This window comes from Eleutherodactylus coqui, chromosome 3, assembly GCF_035609145.1.
Source record: "Eleutherodactylus coqui strain aEleCoq1 chromosome 3, aEleCoq1.hap1, whole genome shotgun sequence".
Taxonomy (NCBI): domain Eukaryota; kingdom Metazoa; phylum Chordata; class Amphibia; order Anura; family Eleutherodactylidae; genus Eleutherodactylus; species Eleutherodactylus coqui.
In genome coordinates this window covers 11,691,180-11,715,305 of record NC_089839.1, presented here as the reverse complement: position 1 = coordinate 11,715,305, position 24,126 = coordinate 11,691,180, and the positions used below count along the sequence as shown (strand labels likewise).

At 42.3% G+C, this 24,126-nt stretch overlaps 1 protein-coding gene across 1 annotated transcript in view; it reads left to right on the top strand.

Moving 5' to 3' along the window:
- GALNT14 (polypeptide N-acetylgalactosaminyltransferase 14) overlaps window positions 1-24,126 on the top strand; it is a 499,381-nt gene that overhangs the window by 464,191 nt on the left and 11,064 nt on the right. Inside the window, exons 11-13 of the mRNA XM_066595121.1 lie at window positions 1,579-1,671; window positions 5,481-5,564; window positions 7,133-7,277. Of these exons, the coding sequence (XP_066451218.1) occupies window positions 1,579-1,671; window positions 5,481-5,564; window positions 7,133-7,277 (322 nt within the window). The remainder of the gene's footprint in view (window positions 1-1,578; window positions 1,672-5,480; window positions 5,565-7,132; window positions 7,278-24,126) is intronic.

Genomic DNA, 24,126 nt, shown 5'->3' with positions numbered 1-24,126 from the left:
TATTCTTGTACATAGGGGGCAGTATTATAGTAGTTATATTCTTGTACATAGGGGGCAGTATTATAGTAGTTATATTCTTGTACATAGGGGGCAGTATTATAGTAGTTATATTCTTGACATAGGGGGCAGTATTATAGTAGTTATATTCCTGTACATAGGGGGCAGTATTATAGTAGTTATATTCTTGTACATAGGAGCAGTATTATAGTAGTTATATTCTTGTACATAGGGGGCAGTATTATAGTAGTTATATTCTTGTACATAGGGGCAGTATTATAGTAGTTATATTCTTGTACATAGGGGGCAGTATTATAGTAGTTATATTCTTGTACATAGGAGCAGTATTATAGTAGTTATATTCTTGTACATAGGGGGCAGTATTATAGTAGTTGTATTCTTGTACATAGGAGCAGTATTATAGTAGTTATATTCTTGTACATAGGGGGCAGTATTATAGTAGTTGTATTCTTGTACATAGGAGCAGTATTATAGTAGTTATATTCTTGTACATAGGAGCAGTATTATAGTAGTTATATTCTTGTACATAGGGGGCAGTATTATAGTAGTTATATTCTTGTACATAGGGAGCAGTATTATAGTAGTTATATTCTTGTACACAGGAGGCAGTATTATAGTAGTTATATTCTTGTACATAGGGGGCAGTATTATAGCAGTTATATTCTTGTACATGGGGGCGGTATTATAGTAGTTATATTCTTGTACATAGGAGGCAGTATTACAGTAGTTATATTCTTGCACATAGGGGGCAGTATTATAGTAGTTATATTCTTGTACATAGGGAGCAGTATTATAGTAGTTATATTCTTGTACATAGGAGACAGTATTATAGTAGTTATATTCCTGTACATAGGGGGCAGTATTATAGTAGTTATATTCTTGTACATAGGGGGCAGTATTATAGTAGTTATATTCTTGTACATAGGGAGCAGTATTATAGTAGTTATATTCTTGTACATAGGAGGCAGTATTATAGTAGTTATATTCTTGTACATAGGAGGCAGTATTATAGTAGTTATATTCTTGTACATAGGGGACAGTATTATAGTAGTTATATTCTTGTACAGAGGGGGCAGTATTATAGCAGTTATATTCTTGTACATAGGAGGCAGTATTATAGTAGTTATATTCTTGTACAGAGGGGGCAGTATTATAGTAGTTATATACTTTTACATATGAGGTTGTACTATAATAGTAGAGATATTAATTTGTCATTTCATTACAGCTCGATCCTTTTTCTCTCTGTGTTCCTCTGCGTAGTTTACACAAAATGTAATTTAGAAAAACATATTTTCTACCATTTTTCCTGTATTAGTGTCCATAGATTACTATATGTCATTACTGTTCATGTCTATTGTGGTTGAAATTGGTTCTATGATATACCGTTCACTTATCAGCCCATGAAACCTTCTAGAACCTACTCTATGGCAATAATGCGGAGGGGGAGGGGTAGTACGGCAGAAATGTTTTTTTCTTGCACAAACACCGCTATCTGCAAATAAGCAAACACACGGGGTAAACACAACTTGATAACTTCTTCTTTTTCCTGTCACCCTTCAGAAACACCAAGCGCACGGCTGAAGTATGGATGGATGAATACAAAAACCATTACTATGCAGCAAGGCCGGCTGCTCAAGGCAGACCATACGGCGAGTACGTCTCCCCTCCAGAGGATTGAATGGAAATGGGAAAAAAAATGCTAAAAACCCTCCGCCTCGCAATGCGCATTCATAGAGAATGGAGCTGTATGGAACCTTTGAGCCGCAGTGTACTGCGGTGATTTACACCATTATTCCATTTTATACCCACTACACACCCGGCGGCTGCTAGCTGTATGTTAGCTCCTCGCGTTCCGCCGCGGTATACGATGTGCGGCCGTGCCTGCAGACAAGTATCGGCCATTCACCACATTATATGATTGCATTGTGTACATTGCTTCCAAGTAATAATATTATGCTGTGCGCCAGAGGTCAGAGGGACAGTCCTGGATTTTCGGGCTGTCCTAGGAAGCAGTTGACTCGCAGGTCTTGGTCTTCCACTCACTTCCAATTAGCGTGATCACATGTGCAGCATCCGAGGAGCAGGACCTCAGCCGAGGAGACGCGGGGTACAGGGATAAGCTTGTCACGGGGCTGTACCGTCTCCTCCCTAAGGGTAACCTGTAGTCCAACTTGTCACTCGTGACGCCAACGTTCTGTCCTCTGAAGTCAAATCCGGGACATATAGTAGTCCACACACAAAGTACACTTTTCTCAACAGGAACCAGGAACCTTCAGTTCTGCCCGCTTACTTAAACACGTTAGATGATAAAAGTCCAGCAATCCTTACAGTGGTGATGCAGGGAGGATCCACGGGGTAACTACATCTCTACAGTCCCAGTTATCTGTAGGCATTAACCCTTTCCAATCCACTGTCAGACGCTTAAAGATATTCTGATTGAAGGCTATAAAGCTCCAATGTCGGAAGACATCCGGCAGGGTATACTTACTGTATATTACTGGCCACTGTGTTGTTGGGGGCCTCTCCAGCATGTCCCATACCTCAATACTGGCTTTAGCCAGCAGATGGTGCCATTGTATAATGGCAGAAAGAGAAAGCCCCCTAGGAAACCCTAAATCCAAAATTGGATTGCAAAGGGTTAACTCTCCCGGTAACTCTCTCTCTCTCCTGTCAATCACTCACACTTCTCTTGCTTGCCAGCGGTTCCTTTCCTCCTCTCCGGACTCATGCGGTTTCCACACGTTTCTTCCAGTCTGGGCACATTCTTGGAGTCTAAGGGGAGTTCCTTGGAAGGACTAGGCCCAGGTGGGAACAACGGACCACCTCTTAGACTCCTCCATTTTTCCTACTCCTCCGGTTTTCTCACTCAGGCCGACTGACTCCTACACCGACTCTCTCTTTTTTTCTTTCTGGTTGGACAACAAATCTCATTGGATTGCCTGCCGTGTCCGAGGCCGCCGGCGTATTCTTCCTGAGAGTATAATCACACGGACATTTTTCCGACTGTTTTTTCATGCAATTTTCTTTGCATTTGTGTGAATTTTTTTCCATGCAACTTTCACCCATTTTGCATCCGATTTTGACATGCGCAAAAAAAATGCATTATGGGCCAAATGATGTAATTAAGGCCTCCCAAACACTAGCAGTTTTTTATCCGTGTGTCAGACACCCAGGCAGCATGCGGACCCATATTATTCAATGAGGCAGCAGAAACTATTAACATGGCGTGTCCGACTCTTGTCTGCATCACGGATGAGAATGAGCGCATGTAAAGGCATGTCATCGGACGGCTCAGGCGCAACGTGGCACACGGCAGACGTGTCCAAGGCCTGAAGGATCCACACAGTTTAGTTTATGGTTACATGCGATAAAAATGGGTTATAACGGCATAAAACAAGCGCAATCCGTTTTTTTTTTATCATTCTCACAGATCTGAATGGGCGATTTTGTCTGAAAATCGCTACAAAATACGACAAGCAAAAAAGTTTGCAGAACCTTTAATGACCTCATTTGGCGCATCATGCGGTTCTTTATGTTGGTAAGAATCGGATGCAAAACGGATAAAAATCGCGTGGAAGAGTCGCAGTAACACAAAAAATTGCATGAAAAATCGAACCAAGTTCTCCAGACTGAAGAAGCTATGCTGAGTGAATATACGTAATGCCGCGGTTCGCGGTCCCTCCGGTTCTTTCGCTTTTTAACAATTTAAATATTTTTAATTAAAATACATGGCGGCAATAAATCCATATTCAGGTCTGCTGTTGGCGCTCTCTGGAGGCTCCGCCGTCGCATCTAACTGCTGTAATATTATTATGCATTTTTACCAATTAAGCCGTCTTCTGAGTAGCGGGAAACGCCGCGCCGATTCACATATTTTTCATCACAAGTCAATTACCTTGATAACAATCAGCAAACAAACTTAATTTCTCCTTGGTAACCGCGATTACTGCCGTTATTTACTGTATCGGGTCTATAAACGCAGAGCGCTATCATTATTAGAGCAACGTCCTCCTGGTGTCAGGTAGCTGCTGGCAAAGCATTTAGTACATCCGGATTCTGTCCGTCTGTCAGGGCTCCTACAAACTTGCGATTTTTGTGCGATGCGTTTTTAACATTAAAAAGTCCTATTTGCGTTAAATAAATCGCAGCGATGTTGCAATCGCAAGTGTGTAGGAGCCCTGGGGATTGGTGAGCGTTCATACCTGACTAAGACATTTTTTCACTACACTGTTTAATAAATGGCCACTTTATAAGAAACCCCCATCTAGTAGCGCGTTGGACCTCCCTTGGCCTTCAGAATGGCTGCAATATGCTATAGCATCCATCCGCAGGTATCAGAGGACCCTGGTGCGCCGGGAAAACCTTCCCTCCACCATTACTGCACCTCCACCAGTCTGACAGGAAGGGGTCAGCGATTCATGCTGCTTGCGCCAAATTCTGACCTCCCATCAGCAACAGAAATCTGGACCCATCTGACCAGGAGATGTTTTCCCGCTGCTCAGTGATACAAGTTTTGCGCTCTTTTGCCCGCTGGAGTCTTTCTGTTTCTCTTAGACACAATGGAGCTGGAACTGGCCGTCTGCTGTTATAGCCCATCCGTGCGGAGGAACGGCGAGTTGTGCGTTCGGACACGTTAGTTGGAGCTCCAGCGTTGTATTCAGCTGACTGTGCAGCCTGTTGGTCAGAACGATTCCTGACATCCTCCTCCGACCCCTTTCAGTGATGAATTGTTTCCATCCACAGGATCCCCTTTCGTTGAATGTTTTCCTTGATCGCGCCATTCTCTGTATACTCGCCACACCGTTACACGAGAAAACCCCCCTGCTGTTGGCGGTGAGGCCCCGGCTAGTCTAGCACCGATGACCGGCCTCGTTGGAAGTCGCTCCGATCGCTGGATTTTCCATCTAATGTGGTTCACACTGAAACTGATCTACAGAAAACTTGTCACGTGATTTTATGCTCTGGGGGCACGGGGATAATTACCGTACAGGGAAGCGCCAATCATGAGAGAGAGGGGGCTCTAATAAAGTGGCCGTTTAGTGTAGGCCATTTTCACATTGAGAGATGGGTCCAGAGCTGCGCTCATAGTTCTGCACTTTCCACTTCCATAGAGGAATGCATTGTGTTTGTTGACTTGGCAGCCACCCAGATGGAGCTCTTAAGTCACACAAATGTAGTAAATGTCAACTAGACATAAAACGCATTATCACAATTTGCCTACAGAGCTGTAAGTCGGGTTGCGCAGTCATGATGTGCGGTCATGTTAACAATTGCTACATGTGTTTTCTAAAGCACCCGGCAGACCCCCGGCGGCAGCTTTACATGTGGCGTATAGGAGGTATACATTATGAGAGGAGTGCAGGTTGGCCGCCGCTCCGCTGGAGCTCTGCTTTACATTCCTTGGAAGTTCAAAGACGTCTTCCGCTGAATTAGCGCGGGATTAATGAGTTCTCTCTCCGCAGCATCCAGAAGAGATTGTCGCTGCGAAAGAGCTTAAAATGCCGACCGTTCAAGTGGTACTTGGAGAACATTTACCCCGAACTCCAGTAAGTTCCTGAATGATCCACAACGGTTTATATATTGGCTGCTAATATTCAACATTTATTAGAGATGCTTTATTACGGATGGAGCAAACGTTAACTTGACACTTAAAGGGATTCTGTCAGCGGGTTCATGAAGTTTGGCTCGGAGCTCTGAGTCACGGAGGTGGACCGTGCCGGCCTATCCCCACCCGCATCATGCAAACAGAAAGGGGGAGAAAGCTGTCAGTCTACAGGGAGAAATCTGTGCGGCCCGCCTCCGTGACTCAGAGCTCCGAACCCGCTGACGGAATCCCTCTATTACTCTATGATAACTTTGCTACAATGTATTACAATGCTGTAAATCAAGATGTCACATTTCTTTGTCATGTTAACAATTGCTACATCCGTAGTTCACATTCGTCCAGCCTTTTGGTTCCCGACATAAATCGGCATTGATCACACAGATTTTTTTAATCATGCGTCATTTGTACTTGTAACCCCTTAGTGCACCCCAGGAGGTATATGTGCGTTCTGGATGCGCAGGGTTTGTATGGAGCGGGATCAAGAGTCAAGACCATTCCATACCCAGCCGGTGTAAGCTGTTATTAATAGCAGACACCTGACCAGAATAGCCTCAGTCAGGACTCATGCCGATCATGGCTGTTAAAGGGGTTTTCCAGGACATAAAAAAATGTTAAAGGGGCTTAAAATGAAGATTTCAATACTCCCCTATCCTGGCGGCTCCATGTGACCATCCAACACTTCTTCCAGGTTCCAGGGCTGCAGTGCTGGATGGGGAGCCACCAGGATATTTTTCTTAATTCTGAGCCATTTTAACTAATTTTTATGTCCTGAAAAACCCCTTTAACCACTTAAATGCCCCAATCAGCATTTGATGGTTCCGAATGCCCCCCCCCTCTCCCCTCCCCCTTTGTTGAAATAACAAGGTGCCATCCTGGTGTCTCGGCACTTGTGAAGATGCCCAGATCTGTTATGCATTTCTGCCTGTGACCTGTGTTAGTTGAATGCCTGTTGAGATGCCATATACTACAATATTGAGGTATTGCGGTATATGGTATAAGTGATCAAACGATCACAAGTTCAAGTCCCCCATGGGGAATAAAGAAATGTAAAAGTAAATGATGCTACAAGTTTAAAAAAAAACTTTTCTCGTATTTATAATAAAAAATATCAAAACAAAACCTGTTTGGTATCACAGCATCCCCAAAAGTCCAACCTACTAACATAAGACATTATTTATCCCACACGGTGAACATCGTCAGGAAAGCAGATGCAGAACGCCAGAATTGTCTTTTTCAGTTACGCCATTTCCAACAAAAAATGTAACAAAAAGTGATCAGAAAGTCCCCCCCCCCCCCCGACAACAAAGTCGATGGATAGATAAGAGTTAGAATTTTTTGAAAGTGGGAAGGAAAAAACGGAAATGAAAAAAAAAAGGTCCGCGCCATTAATGGTTTAAAGAATGGATGAAAGTGCGAACATTCTTATCGGACTGATGGAGCGTATTTGGATGCGCCTTCATTGTCCGATGACCTGATGACCTTCGATGACGCCCTTCATGTTTTTTGCAGAATCCCGGTGGAATCCTTATCCAAATCAGGAATCATCAGACAGAGACAGCGATGCATCGAGTCCCAGAAGACCGGAGGGCAGGACGCGCCAACGCTAAACCTTGTACCTTGTAGCAGCCTTAAAGGAGTGTCAGAAAAATCTCAGGTATGTCGTCGGCTCTGCTCTAGAATATCCATTTTATACATCCTATTAAGGAATTATGAGTTAAAGGGGTTGTCCATAAAGGCAACAAAATAGCCGCCATGCGTGCAGCTTGTAGAAACCCGCCCTGAAATGGGAGAACGTAACAGTGAAGGCTGAGCCTAAGGCCACAATGTTCAGTTCTGTTAGGCTGTATGGCAAACAGAGTGCTGTTAGGCTCCACCCACCTGAAGCTCCACCCCTTCCCCTCAAGGCAGGAAGGGGTTCCCTGTAAATACTATAGATTTGCAGCATATGGATGGCATGGGCTCGGGAGCTAAGCTCACGGCATCCGCAGCGTTAGGTGGCTATGACTGACAGCTGCTGTCTTGCTGTAATGGCAGGGATTGGAGAGAACAACGATTGCCGCCTTTAATCCCATATATGCCGCGGTCAATGTTGGTCACAGCATTTACAGAGTTAACAGGGAAGAGGCTCCCTTTGTGATGTCATCAGTCCTCCCCGAGGTTGTCTTGGCAACCAGAAGCTTAAATAGTACCTGCACTTTCACTACACAGGGCCATCTTCAGCTGCCAGGAGGAGCCGAGAATGGGTGGAGCGCGAGCACAAAAGCGCAAGTACTAAATCACACTTGACAAGTACTATAATAAAATTTACAAGAACCAAGCCAAAATGCTTTTTTTTGCTTTGACTTTGCCTTCCAAAAAAAAGTGATTGCCTATGTACCCCAAAATGGCGCCAAAAAACTGCGGCTCATGATGTAAAAAAACAAGCCCTCTGACGTTGGAAAAATATACAAATTGTGGGACTTTGAATGCAGCAATGTCAAAATATTATTAAAAAAGGTTTTATTGTAAAAAAAATCTAAAAATACATAATCTTGGTCTGGCAATTATACCCACCCACCCGCAGGAAAAAAATGCAGCATGTGTTTTATACATAGTTAATGCCATAAAATACGCAGAACTCATGTGTTGTTTTTTTTTGCCACCCCTCAAATAAAATTAATAAAAGCTATAGATTATATGTACCCCAAAATGGTACCAATACAAATTACAGGTCGCCAGGCAGCGAACGAGACCGCAGACCGCCATATCAACAGAAAATATGAAAAAGTTATGGCTTTTGAAAAGTGGATTTCAAAATCCCCAAAAATTGTTGCATTCTTTAAGGGGTTGTGCCAAGATGACAAGTTCTCCCCTCTACACAGGATTGAGGATAACTTGCTGACTGGTGGGGGTCTCACCACTGAGACCCCCACTGATTTCGAGAACAGGACTCTCGTGTCCCCCTCTGCCCGTCACTATGGAGGTCGCTTCTCCCCACCGCAGTGACACCGGAATGAAGGGAGTGTCGGCAGAGCATGCACGGTCGGCGCTCCATTCATTTAAAGGGAATGACGAAAAGAACAGAGCTTGTGTACCTTGGTGGTCCAATGGATTTATAATAGGGTGTGCAGTAGGCCGCCCGCTCACATACCACCCGTTGTCGGGGATAAAAGGGGCCATTTAGGGATGATTATTGGCTTTCGGACGAGGGTGGCGGTATTTCTCAAACAGCGCAGTTTGTAAACGGTTGATGAAAGTATAGTGTGTGGACCAATGACACCATTGGGGATCACCGACATGGAAACCGCGGAGAACCACGTGCAATTAATGAGGTGAACCTTGGCTATGACAGTCCACGAGGGCCGGCCGATACACTACAGTGGGGCAGCTCACCATGAAAATGAACCAGAGGGCTACCAGACGTGTCTAAACACAACCGTTCAGCGAACCCAACTGCGCACGGGGCTCCGATGAGACGGATGATCACCACATCTACACTAACAAAGGTGCATCGGAAGGCTTCAATTTGCACGGCAGTATCAGAATTGGGCCACCGCTGATTGGCAAAGAGTTGTCTTCTCCGATGAGTCATGTTTTCTGCAGATGTTGTGTCAGGCGAGAAGCATCCAAGAACAAACACCCTGCAGCCATTGCTGGGAGAACATAAGTTGGTGGCGGCAGCCTTATGGCCTGCGGAATGTATTTGTGTCGTTCTCTGGGCCACTCATCCACGTGGAAGGCAGTCTGATCCAATTTGGTTATGAATCCATCCTTGAAGATCACGTACACCCATACATGTTGTTTGTGTTCCCTGAGGCAGATGGGAACTTCTAACAAGACAATGTGACAAGTCACACGGCTAGACATGTCCAACAGTGGTCGGAAGAGCACAACAAGGACTTCTAAGTACTTTCCTGGCCCCCTAATTCCCCAGACTTGAACTTAATTGAGCATCTATGGGACCACCTCGATTGTTGGGTTCGCTCTATGGATCCTCCCCATGCATCCTCCAACACTGCAGTCAGCATGGTTCCAGGTACCTAAGACCACCTACCGGTACCTTGCTGAGTCACCCCAAGCCCATCTGGCTGCTGTCCAAGCGGCACACAGCGGTTACTCTGGATATTAACTGGTGGTCACAATAATGTGACTCGACTCTGTACAACACATTATATCTACCCCAAAACGATGGCATTAAAAATATAACTTGTTCTGCAAAAAACAAGCCCTCATACAGCTATGGAAAAATTAAAAAGTTATGGCTCTTGGAATGGAACAACGAAAAAAAACTGAAAAATTGGTTGGTCATCGGGGCATAAAATGGGCCAAAGTACCAAACTCAGTCCCGTCCTTCAAGGGTTAAGCGGCACCTCTGATAACCTGCACTAGTAGATTGGTTTTTAAGACCTACAAACCTTCCAAGAAAGCCTGCAGGTAGATTAGAGTCTCCACAATTACTTGGGTGCATCTGAGGATAGATAAAGCATAGAGATAGAGGAAGTATATTGCTGCTTTACACCGACAGATAAACTGCTGATATCGCTTTATTTCCTGAACTCCGCGTTCCGTGTAGCCGAGTAAATGTAGAATTATATGGTGCACTTATCAAAATCCATTACCTTACGTCTCTGAGCTTGTCTTCCTGACACATAAAGTGAATCCACAGCCCGGCCTGACCTCCAATTATATCATAAAGCAGAAGATTCATTGTGTCAGCTCTTCTGCCGCCGCCATAGACGCTATTTACAAAGCTCCATCACATCGGATTGTTACTGCCATGTTTCTAATTCCAGTTTCCCATTACCAGCAGATTAATAGATCGCCCGGCTCTCTTGTGTAACAAACGCTTAGGTCAGCGCCATTCGCAGAGGGAACTTTCCGATAAATGTCCACTGCGTTGTGTACGCCGGCTGCAGCCCCAGTGATTCGCCTGCTTGATAAACGGCCGTATCTGACCTGCAACAAAGTAACACTCGCTGGTGGCAGCGAAACAGCTTCTCCTCAGGCGTAAGGTTGGTCAATGTGGTCCAGCCGATTGCTGTAAAGAAGAAGTGGGCTGACATACTTTGTATTTATAGAGCTTACCTGCGTTAGGGGGGATAAAAAACAATATTAGAATAATAATGCAGTATACAGCTCAAGCTCCCCCTAGTGGCTGTTGCAGGCAGCTGGAATGTTTCCTGTTAAAGGGAATATGTCATCGAACAAGGATCTCTTGTATAAATCACGTTTCATATTGAACATATTTTTTAATTTTTCGATGCCATGATCTATATTATCAAAAAATCCTAAATTCCTGCATTTCTCACACTGACCACTAAGCCTAATAAGAGTCTGACACTTCCTGTTCTGTAGGGAAAACTTCTCACCCGTCATCTCATTTTCATCACAGGCAGGATTACACTGAGAGCTAACATCTATATATAGATAATCCAGGATCCACCACCCATAATAGGTGAAGGTCAAAGCTTATCTCCTCCCTCTCCCTGTATGGATCATAGAGCATGCCCACAACAACGTACTGTACACGTTTATAGGTCATAGACACAGCTCACCTCCTCTCCCTCCTTACACAGAGCATGCCTACAACACCCTCACAGAAGTCAATAAGTGATGGTCACAGCTCACTTACTCACCCTCCCTGCACAGGTCACAGAGCATGCTCACAACACACTCCTGTAGAAGTTAATGTGTCTCATCCTATCTACTGTTTTATGGCCCATAAGGCTGCTGTGGATCATATCTATAAATGCTGCAGCTCAGGTCACAGAGTAAGCCCATAACACTCTTTCATAAAAGTTAGTAGGTGATTTTTACAGCTTACTTTCTTCCTCTTTTTTTCTGCTAACTGCTTTACATCTTCACCATGTTGACAGAAGTCCTGGCTCTACACCCGGTGACATCCCCTCACCAGACCCCATTGTCAGCTCTACACCTGGTGACATCCCCCCACCAGACCCCATTGTCAGTTCTACACCTGGTGACATCCTCCCACCAGACCCCGTTGTCGGCTCTACACCAGGTGACATCCCCCCACTAGACCCCGTTGTCGGCTCTACACCTGGTGACATCCCCCCACCAGACCCCGTTGTCAGCTCTACACCTGGTGTAATCCCCCCACCAGACCCCGTTGTCAGCCCTACACCTGGTGACATCCCCCCACCAGACCGCGTTGTCAGCTCTACACCCGGTGACATCCCCTCACCAGACCCCATTGTCAGCTCTAGACCTGGTGACATCCCCTCACCAGACCCCATTGTCAGTTCTACACCTGGTGACATTCCTCCACCAGACCCCTTTGTCAGCTCTACACCTGGTGACATCCCACCCCCAACCCCATTGTCAGCTCTACACCTGGTGACATCCCACCACCAGAAACCTTTGTCAGCTCTACACCTGGTGACATTCCTCCACCAGACCCCTTTGTCAGCTCTACACCTGGTGACATCCCACCCCCAACCTCATTGTCAGCTCTACACCTGGTGACATTCCCCCACCAGACCCCGTTGTCGGCTTTACACCTGGTAACATCCCCCCAACAGACCCCATTGTCGGCCCTACACCTGGTGACATCCCCCCACTAGACCCCGTTGTCGGCTCTACACCTGGGGACATCCCCCCACCAGACTCCGTTGTCAGCTCTACACCTGGTGTAATCCCCCCACCAGACCCCGTTGTCAGCTCTACTCCTGGTGTAATCCCCCCACCAGACCCCATTGTCAGTTCTACACCTGGTGACATCCTCCCACCAGACCCCGTTGTCGGCTCTACACCAGGTGACATCCCCCCACTAGACCCCGTTGTCGGCTCTACACCTGGTGACATCCCCCCACCAGACCCCGTTGTCAGCTCTACACCTGGTGTAATCCCCCCACCAGACCCCGTTGTCAGCCCTACACCTGGTGACATCCCCCCACCAGACCGCGTTGTCAGCTCTACACCCGGTGACATCCCCTCACCAGACCCCATTGTCAGCTCTAGACCTGGTGACATCCCCTCACCAGACCCCATTGTCAGTTCTACACCTGGTGACATTCCTCCACCAGACCCCTTTGTCAGCTCTACACCTGGTGACATCCCACCCCCAACCCCATTGTCAGCTCTACACCTGGTGACATCCCACCACCAGAAACCTTTGTCAGCTCTACACCTGGTGACATTCCTCCACCAGACCCCTTTGTCAGCTCTACACCTGGTGACATCCCACCCCCAACCTCATTGTCAGCTCTACACCTGGTGACATTCCCCCACCAGACCCCGTTGTCGGCTTTACACCTGGTAACATCCCCCCAACAGACCCCATTGTCGGCCCTACACCTGGTGACATCCCCCCACTAGACCCCGTTGTCGGCTCTACACCTGGGGACATCCCCCCACCAGACTCCGTTGTCAGCTCTACACCTGGTGTAATCCCCCCACCAGACCCCGTTGTCAGCTCTTCTCCTGGTGTAATCCCCCCACCAGACCCCGTTGTCAGCGCTACACCTGGTGTAATCCCCCCACCAGACCCCGTTGTCAGCTCTACACCTGGTGTCATCCCCCCACCAGACCCCATTGTCAGCTCTACACCTGGTGACATTCCTCCACCAGACCCCTTTGTCAGTTCTACACCTGGTGACATCCCACCTCCAACCCCATTGTCAGCTCTACATCTGGGGGCATCCCCCCACCAGACCCCGTTGTCACCTCTACACCTGGTGACATCCCCCCACTAGACCCCGTTGTCGGCTCTACACCTGGGGACATCCCCCCACCAGACTCCGTTGTCAGCTCTACACCTGGTGTAATCCCCCCACCAGACCCCGTTGTCAGCTCTACTCCTGGTGTAATCCCCCCACCAGACCCCGTTGTCAGCGCTACACCTGGTGTAATCCCCCCACCAGACCCCGTTGTCAGCTCTACACCTGGTGACATCCTACTATCAGACCCTGTTGTCAGCTGTACACCTGGTGACATCCCCCCACCAGACACTGTTGTCAGCTCTACACCTGGTGACATTCCTCCACCAGACCCCTTTGTCAGCTCTACACCTGGTGACATCCCACCCCCAACCCCATTGTCAGCTCTACACCTGGTGACATCCCACCCCCAACCTCATTGTCAGCTCTACACCTGGTGACATCCCACCACCAGACCCCATTGTTGGCTCTACACCTGGGGACATCCCACCACCAGACCCCGTTGTTAGCTCTACACCTGGTGACATCCCACCACCAGACCCCACTGTCCATGAATCTCCCTTTCTCACAGCTCTAGACCCAATTTTGTGGACCTCCTAGACTACCCCTTTAATTAGCACTGTTCTTTGAGCCTGAAAATAACTTGTGGAGCTGATATATAACTATAGGGTGAACATATCAGCTCTATGGGCAAGGGGAAGATACCAGCTTCAATCATACAGGAACATACCAACACCATGCAACTTTGAACCCTGGTTAGATTTGATCCCAGGACCACAAGACCACAAACTCAATTTACCATTATTCGCAATGCATTGCAAAGTGTTCAGAAATTTGCTTGTATTTACTGACAAGTGTCTGGAAGGGGCTTCACCCTCCCGAATTATCACAATCCCATATGGCGGTGACACATAATGTAACATACAATAGGTTTATTTGTTTGCCGTGGATATCCATTTAACCTGAAGCACGTAACAGAAGCGACTTAAATTGTACTTTTACCTCCGTGGTCACCGGCGTCTCATTTAATTCTTTCCACATAAATGTAAATGGGTTCGGCGGCAATACGCGGCGCAGACTGATATCATTGTGAAGAATTCATTTCTCTAAATGCTTGTTCATTGACCATTTATCACAGCTATTTCCAGGAAGGCTGTCACATTTATTATAAGATAGCGAAAGTCATCGTAAGAGCGAGATGACAGCGCGGCGTGCCGAACAGTCTACAGCCTGGATGAAAACGTAGAATAATGGGGGGTAGGAACATTAACCCGGCGCAATGTCTTTTCTATCTCCTTAGTATTATAGTAAATCTGGACAAAAAGCCATTGTCTATTCAGTACTGTATGTAACCGATGTATCCAGGAAGGACTTTCAGGAAGTACAGAGCCTCAAACCTCCATGATGTCATTCGTTCTCAAATCCATTATTCTAAATAATGGTTGTGCCCATAAAATAGTGATATAAGTGCTGGTAGATTAAAGTTGTTAAATCCAGCAGCAAATCATCTATAATAAAAAGTAGCAAGTATATGTATTCTAGTTTAAGGATCGGTTCCAGTAACAGTAAGCATTACCATCAATAGTACAGTAAATATTCCTAAAGATAGTCTTCAAATTTGTTTTGCTGAATGCACTTTTATCCTAAACTACTCTACTATTTTTATTTCTCCTAAGCTTATGATAGCCCATAAATACAAAAATACTACTATAATACTGCCCCCTATGTACAAAAATATAACTGCTATAATACTGCCCCCCTATGTACAAGAATATAACTACTATAATACTGCCCCCTATGTACAAGAATATAACTACTATAATACTGCCCCCTATGTACAAGAATATAACTACTATAATACTGCTCCCTGTGTACAAGAATATAACTACTATAATACTGCCCACTATGTACAAGAATATAACTACTATAATACTGCCTCCTATGTACAAGGATATAACTACTATAATACTGCCCCCCTATGTACAAGAATATAACTACTATAATACTGCTCCTATGTACAAGAATATAACTACTATAATACTGCCCCATAGGTACAAGAATATAACTACTACAATACTGCTCCCTATGTACAGGAATATAACTACTATAATACTGCTCCCTATGTACAGGAATATAACTACTATAATACTGCCCCTATGTACAAGAATATAACTACTATAATACTGCCCCCTATGTACAAGAATATAACTACTATAATACAGCCCCCTATGTATAAGAATATAACTACTATAATACTGCCCCCTATGTACAAGAATATAACTACTATAATACTGCTCCTATGTACAAGAATATAACTACTATAATACTGCCCCTATGTACAAGGATATAACTACTATAATACTGCCCCTATGTACAAGAATATAACTACTATAATACTGCCCCTATGTACAAGGATATAACTACTATAATACTGCTCCTATGTACAAGAATATAACTACTATAATACTGCCCCTATGTACAAGAATATAACTACTATAATACTACCTCCTATGTACAAGAATATAACTACTAAAATACTACCTCCTATGTACAAGAATATAACTACTGTAATACTGCCCCCTATGTACAAGAATATAACTACTATAATACTGCCCCCTATGTACAAGAATATAACTACTGTAATACTGCCCCCTATGTACAAGAATATAACTACTATAATACTGCTCCCTATGTACAAGAATATACCTACTATAATACTGCCCCCTATGTACAAGAATATAACTACTATAATACTGCCCCCTATGTACAAAAATATAACTGCTATAATACTGCCCCCCTATGTACAAGAATATAACTACTATAATACTGCCCCCTATGTACAAGAATATAACTACTATAATACTGCCCCCTATGTACAAGAATATAACTACTATAATACTGCCCCCTATGTACAAGAATATAACTACTATAATACTGCTCCCTATGTACAGGAATATAACTACTATAATACTGCCCCTATGTACAAGAATATAACTACTATAATACTGCCCCCTATGTACAAGAATATAACTACTATAATACAGCCCCCTATGTATAAGAATATAACTACTATAATACTGCCCCCTATGTACAAGAATATAACTACTATAATACTGCTCCTATGTACAAGAATATAACTACTATAATACTGCCCCTATGTACAAGGATATAACTACTATAATACTGCCCCTATGTACAAGAATATAACTACTATAATACTGCCCCTATGTACAAGGATATAACTACTATAATACTGCTCCTATGTACAAGAATATAACTACTATAATACTGCCCCCTATGTACAAGAATATAACTACTATAATACTGCTCCTTATGTACAAGAATATAACTACTAAAATACTACCTCCTATGTACAAGAATATAACTACTGTAATACTGCCCCCTATGTACAAGAATATAACTACTATAATACTGCCCCCTATGTACAAGAATATAACTACTGTAATACTGCCCCCTATGTACAAGAATATAACTACTATAATACTGCTCCCTATGTACAAGAATATACCTACTATAATACTGCCCCCTATGTACAAGAATATAACTACTATAATACTGCCCTATGTACAAGAATATCACTACTATAATACTGCCTCCTATGTACAAGAATATACCTACTATAATACTGTCCCCTATGTACAAGAATATAACTACTATAATACTGCTCCCTATGTACAAGAATATAACTACTATAATACTGCACCTATGTACAAGAATATAACTACTATAATACTGCCCCCTATGTACAAGAATATAACTACTATAATACTGCTCCTATGTACAAGAATATAACTACTATAATACTGCTCCCTATGTACAAGAATATAACTACTATAATACTGCCTCCTATGTACAAGAATATAACTTCTATAATACTGCTCCCTATGTACAAGAATATAACTACTATAATACTGCCTCCTATGTACAAGAATATAACTACTATAATACTGCCCGCTATGTACAAGAATATAACTACTATAATACTGCCCCCTATGTACAAGAATATAACTACTATAATACTGCCTCCTATGTACAAGAATATAACTACTATAATACTGCCCGCTATGTACAAGAATATAACTACTATAATACTGCCCCCTATGTACAAGAATATAACTACTATAATACTGCTCTTATGTACAAGAATATAACTACTATAATACTGCCCCCTATGTACAAGAATATAACTACTATAATACTGGCCCCTATGTACAAGAATATAACTACTATAATACTGCCCCCTATATGCAAGAATATAACTACTATAATACTGCCCCCTATGTGCAAGAATATACCTACTATAATACTGTCCCCTATGTACAAGAATATAACTACTATAATACTGCTCCCTATGTACAAGAATATAACTACTATAATACTGCACCTATGTACAAGAATATAACTACTATAATACTGCCCCCTATGTACAAGAATATAACTACTATAATACTGCTCCTATGTACAAGAATATAACTACTATAATACTGCTCCCTATGTACAAGAATATAACTACTATAATACTGCCTCCTATGTACAAGAATATAACTTCTATAATACTGCTCCCTATGTACAAGAATATAACTACTATAATACTGCCTCCTATGTACAAGAATATAACTACTATAATACTGCCCGCTATGTACAAGAATATAACTACTATAATACTGCCCCCTATGTACAAGAATATAACTAGTATAATACTGCTTCTATGTACAAGAATATAACTACTATAATACTGCCCCCTATGTACAAGAATATAACTACTATAATACTGCCCCCTATGTACAAGAATATAACTAGTATAATACTGCTTCTATGTACAAGAATATAACTACTATAATACTGCCCCCTATGTACAAGAATATAACTACTATAATACTGCCCCCTATGTACAAGAATATAACTACTATAATACTGCCCCCTATGTACAAGAATATAACTACTATAATACTGCCCCCTATGTACAAGAATATAACTACTATAATACTACCCCTATGTACAAGAATATAACTACTATAATACTGCCCCCTATGTACAAGAATATAACTACTAGAATACTGCTCCCTATGTACAAGAATATAACTACTATAATACTGCTCTTATGTACAAGAATATAACTACTATAATACTGCCCCCTATGTACAAGAATATAACTACTATAATACTGGCCCCTATGTACAAGAATATAACTACTATAATACTGCCCCCTATATGCAAGAATATAACTACTATAATACTGCCCCCTATGTGCAAGAATATAACTACTATAATACTGCCCCCTATGTACAAGAATATAACTACCCTGTTTCCCCGAAAATAAGATGCGTCTTATATTAATTTTTGCTCCCAAATATGCGCTGTGTCTTATTTTCAGGGGGTGTCTTATTTCACCGCGGCAAATCCGTCTGTGGCCGCTATCCCTCAATTGGCCAGCTTTGTGGACGAAATTTCTCAGAAGTCTCATCCACATGGGACAGCAAATCTGTCACGGCAAAGCTGGGAGAAGCCGGTGTTGTGGTGCGGATTCACCGGCCACAGAAACGGAAAAGCGTGCAGCCAGGTTTCTTCAAAACAAGCGGCTGAGTGCCGTGGGTTTTGAAGCAGCGCTTTCCCGGCGGAAATCTCGCTGTTTATCGCTGTGGCCAAACTGCGAGATTTCCGCTGGAAATACGCTCTGTGAGAACCCAGCCTTAAGAATCACACACAGGTTGCCTGACTCACACACAGAGCCATAAAATAAGGGCTGTAAAGTAACGTACCTGTCTACAGACAGAAGTTCCTGTACCACTTGTAAGCAGGGATGGTATTGCAGCTTCTGGCCACCAGGGGGAGCTCATCACAGCAGACGTGTACAGCAGGAACAGAACGTACAGTATGGACTTTTCCAGCCAGCAAGGGGAGCTCACAACAGCACATTCGTACAGCACAGCAGGGACAGGATAACAGCAGACTGTCTGCAGATCTACCTATACATCTGGAGGTAGGAGACAACGGGAATGGCAGCAGGGGATGGGCCTCTTGACTTGCCTGCACACTTTACTATGCCTTACTATCGGGGGGTGTCTTATATTTGGGACTTCTGCAAATTTCAGGGGGTGTCTTATTTTCAGGGGGTGCCTTATTTTCGGGGAAACACGTTACTATAATACTGTCCCTTATGTACAAGAATATAACTACTATAATACTGACCTCTATGTACAAGAATATAACTACTATAATACTGCCCCCTATGTACAAGAATATAACTACTATAATACTGCCCCCTATGTACAAGAATATTACTACTATAATACTGCCCCCTATGTACAAGAATATAACTACCATAATACTGCTCCTATGTACAAGCATATAACTACTATAATAGTGCCCCCTATGTACAAGAATATAACTACTATAATACTGCCCCCTATGTACAGGAATATAAGTACTATAATACTGCCCCCTATGTACAAGAATATAACTACTATAATACTGCCCCTATGTACAAGAATATAACTACTATAATACTGCCCCCAATGTACAAGAATATAACTACTATAATACTGCCCCCAATGTACAAGAATATAACTACCATAATACTGCCCCCTATGTACAAGAATATAAATACTATTATACTGCCCCCTATGTACAAGAATATAACCACTATAATACTGCCCACTATGTACAGGAATATAACCATTATAATACTGCTCCTATGTACAAGAATATAACTACTATAATACTGCCTCCTATGTTCAAGAATATAACTACTATAAAACTGCCACCTATGTACAGGAATATAACTACTATAATACTGCCCACTATGTACAGGAATATAACCATTATAATACTGCCCCCTATGTACAGGAATATAAGTACTATAATACTGCCTCCTATGTACAAGAATATAACTACTATAATACTGCTCCCTATGTACAAGAATATAACTATTATAATACTGCTCCCTATGTACAGGAATATAAGTACTATAATACTGCCCCCTATGTACAAGAATATAACTACTATAATACTGCTCCCTATGCACAAGAATATAACTACTATAATACTGCCTCCTATGTACAAGAATATAACTACTATAATACTGCCCCCCCTATGTACAAGAATATAACTACTATAATACTGCCTCCTATGTACAAGAATATAACTGCTATAATACTGCCTCCTATGTACAAGAATATAACTACTATAATACTGCCCCCTATGTACAAGAATATAACTACTATAATACTGCTCCCTATGTACAAGGATATAACTACTATAATACTGCTTCTATGTACAAGAATATAACTACTATAATACTGCCCCCCTATGTACAAGAATATAACTACTATAATACTGCCTCCTATGTACAAGAATATAACTGCTATAATACTGCCCCTATGTACAAGAATATAACTACTATAATACTGCCCCCTATGTACAAGAATATACCTACTATAATACTGCCACCTATGTACAAGAATATAACTGCTATAATACTGCCCCCTATGTACAAGAATATAACTACTATAATACTGCCCCCTATGTACAAGAATATAACTACTATAATACTGCTCCCTATGTACAAGAATATAACTACTATAAGGGTGCCCACCCACTAGCGTTTTTTTACTGCGAAATTCGCAGCGGTTTTTTTTTCTGCATGGGTCTTTGGGCTATGGGACATGCAAAGCTAAAATCGCGATCGCACAAAATCGCGATATCGCGGTAAATCGCGATTTTGCGCGATCGCGATTTTTACATTACAAGTCCCATAGACCCCCGGCAGAAAACAAAAACCTGCGAATTTCGCAGTGAAAAAAAACGCCAGTGGGTGAGCGCCCTAATACTGCCTTCTATGTACAAGAATATAACTACTATAATACTGCCCCCTATGTACAAGAATATAACTACTATAATACTACCCCTATATACAAGAATATAACTACTATAATACTGCCCCCTATGTACAAGAATATAACTACTATAATACTACCCCTATGTACAAGAATATAACTGCTATAATACTGCCTCCTATGTACAAGAATATAACTACTATAATACTGCCCCCTATGTACAAGAATATAACTACTATAATACTGCTCCCTATGTACAAGGATATAACTACTATAATACTGCTTCTATGTACTAGAATATAACTACTATAATACTGCCCCCCTATGTACAAGAATATGACTACTATAATACTGCCTCCTATGTACAAGAATATAACTACTATAATACTGCCCCCTATGTACAAGAATATAACTGCTATAATACTGCCCCTATGTACAAGAATATAACTACTATAATACTGCTCCTATGTACAAGAATATAACTACTATAATACTGCCCCCTATGTACAAGAATATACCTACTATAATACTGCTCTTATGTACAAGAATATAACTACTATAATACTGCCCCCTATGTACAAGAATATAACTACTATAATACTGCCCCCTATATGCAAGAATATAACTACTATAATACTGCCCCCTATGTGCAAGAATATAACTACTATAATACTGCCCCCTATGTACAAGAATATAACTACCCTGTTTCCCCGAAAATAAGATGCGTCTTATATTAATTTTTGCTCCCAAATATGCGCTGTGTCTTATTTTCAGGGGGTGTCTTATTTCGCCGCGGCAAATCCGTCTGTGGCCGCTATCCCTCAATTGGCCAGCTTTGTGGACGAAATTTCTCAGAAGTCTCATCCACATGGGACAGCAAATCTGTCACGGCAAAGCTGGGAGAAGCCGGTGTTGTGGTGCGGATTCACCGGCCACAGAAACGGAAAAGCGTGCAGCCAGGTTTCTTCAAAACAAGCGGCTGAGTGCCGTGGGTTTTGAAGCAGCGCTTTCCCGGCGGAAATCTCGCTGTTTATCGCTGTGGCCAAACTGCGAGATTTCCGCTGGAAATACGCTCTGTGAGAACCCAGCCTTAAGAATCACACACAGGTTGCCTGACTCACACACAGAGCCATAAAATAAGGGCTGTAAAGTAACGTACCTGTCTACAGACAGAAGTTCCTGTACCACTTGTAAGCAGGGATGGTATTGCAGCTTCTGGCCACCAGGGGGAGCTCATCACAGCAGACGTGTACAGCAGGAACAGAACGTACAGTATGGACTTTTCCAGCCAGCAAGGGGAGCTCACAACAGCACATTCGTACAGCACAGCAGGGACAGGATAACAGCAGACTGTCTGCAGATCTACCTATACATCTGGAGGTAGGAGACAACGGGAATGGCAGCAGGGGATGGGCCTCTTGACTTGCCTGCACACTTTACTATGCCTTACTATCGGGGGGTGTCTTATATTTGGGACTTCTGCAAATTTCAGGGGGTGTCTTATTTTCAGGGGGTGCCTTATTTTCGGCGAAACACGTTACTATAATACTGTCCCTTATGTACAAGAATATAACTACTATAATACTGACCTCTATGTACAAGAATATAACTACTATAATACTGCCCCCTATGTACAAGAATATAACTACTATAATACTGCCCCCTATGTACAAGAATATTACTACTATAATACTGCCCCCTATGTACAAGAATATAACTACCATAATACTGCTCCTATGTACAAGCATATAACTACTATAATAGTGCCCCCTATGTACAAGAATATAACTACTATAATACTGCCCCCTATGTACAGGAATATAAGTACTATAATACTGCCCCCTATGTACAAGAATATAACTACTATAATACTGCCCACTATGTACAGGAATATAACCATTATAATACTGCTCCTATGTACAAGAATATAACTACTATAATACTGCCTCCTATGTACAAGAATATAACTACTATAAAACTGCCACCTATGTACAGGAATATAACTACTATAATACTGCCCACTATGTACAGGAATATAACCATTATAATACTGCTCCTATGTACAGGAATATAAGTACTATAATACTGCCTCCTATGTACAAGAATATAACTACTATAATACTGCTCCCTATGTACAAGAATATAACTACTATAATACTGCTTCCTATGTACAAGAATATAACTACTATAATACTGCCCCCCTATGTACAAGAATATAACTACTATAATACTGCCTCCTATGTACAAGAATATAACTGCTATAATACTGCTCCCTATGTACAAGGATATAACTACTATAATACTGCTTCTATGTACAAGAATATAACTACTATAATACTGCCCCCCTATGTACAAGAATATAACTACTATAATACTGCCTCCTATGTACAAGAATATAACTGCTATAATACTGCCCCTATGTACAAGAATATAACTACTATAATACTGCCCCCTATGTACAAGAATATACCTACTATAATACTGCCACCTATGTACAAGAATATAACTGCTATAATACTGCCCCCCCTGTACAAGAATATAACTACTATAATACTGCCCCCTATGTACAAGAATATAACTACTATAATACTGCTCCAATGTACAAGAATATAACTACTATAATACTGCTCCCTATGTACAAGAATATAACTACTATAATACTGCCCCCTATGTACAAGAATATAACTACTATAATACTGCCCCCTATGTACAAGAATATAACTACTATAATACTGCTCCCTATGTACAAGAATATAACTACTATAATACTGCCCCCTATGTACAAGAATATAACTACTATAATACTGCCCCCTATATACAAGAATATAACTACTATAATACTGCCTCCTATGTACAAGAATATACCTACTATAATACTGCCACCTATGTACAAGAATATAACTGCTATAATACTGCCCCCTATGTACAAGAATATAACTACTATAATACTGCCCCCTATGTACAAGAATATAACTACTATAATACTGCT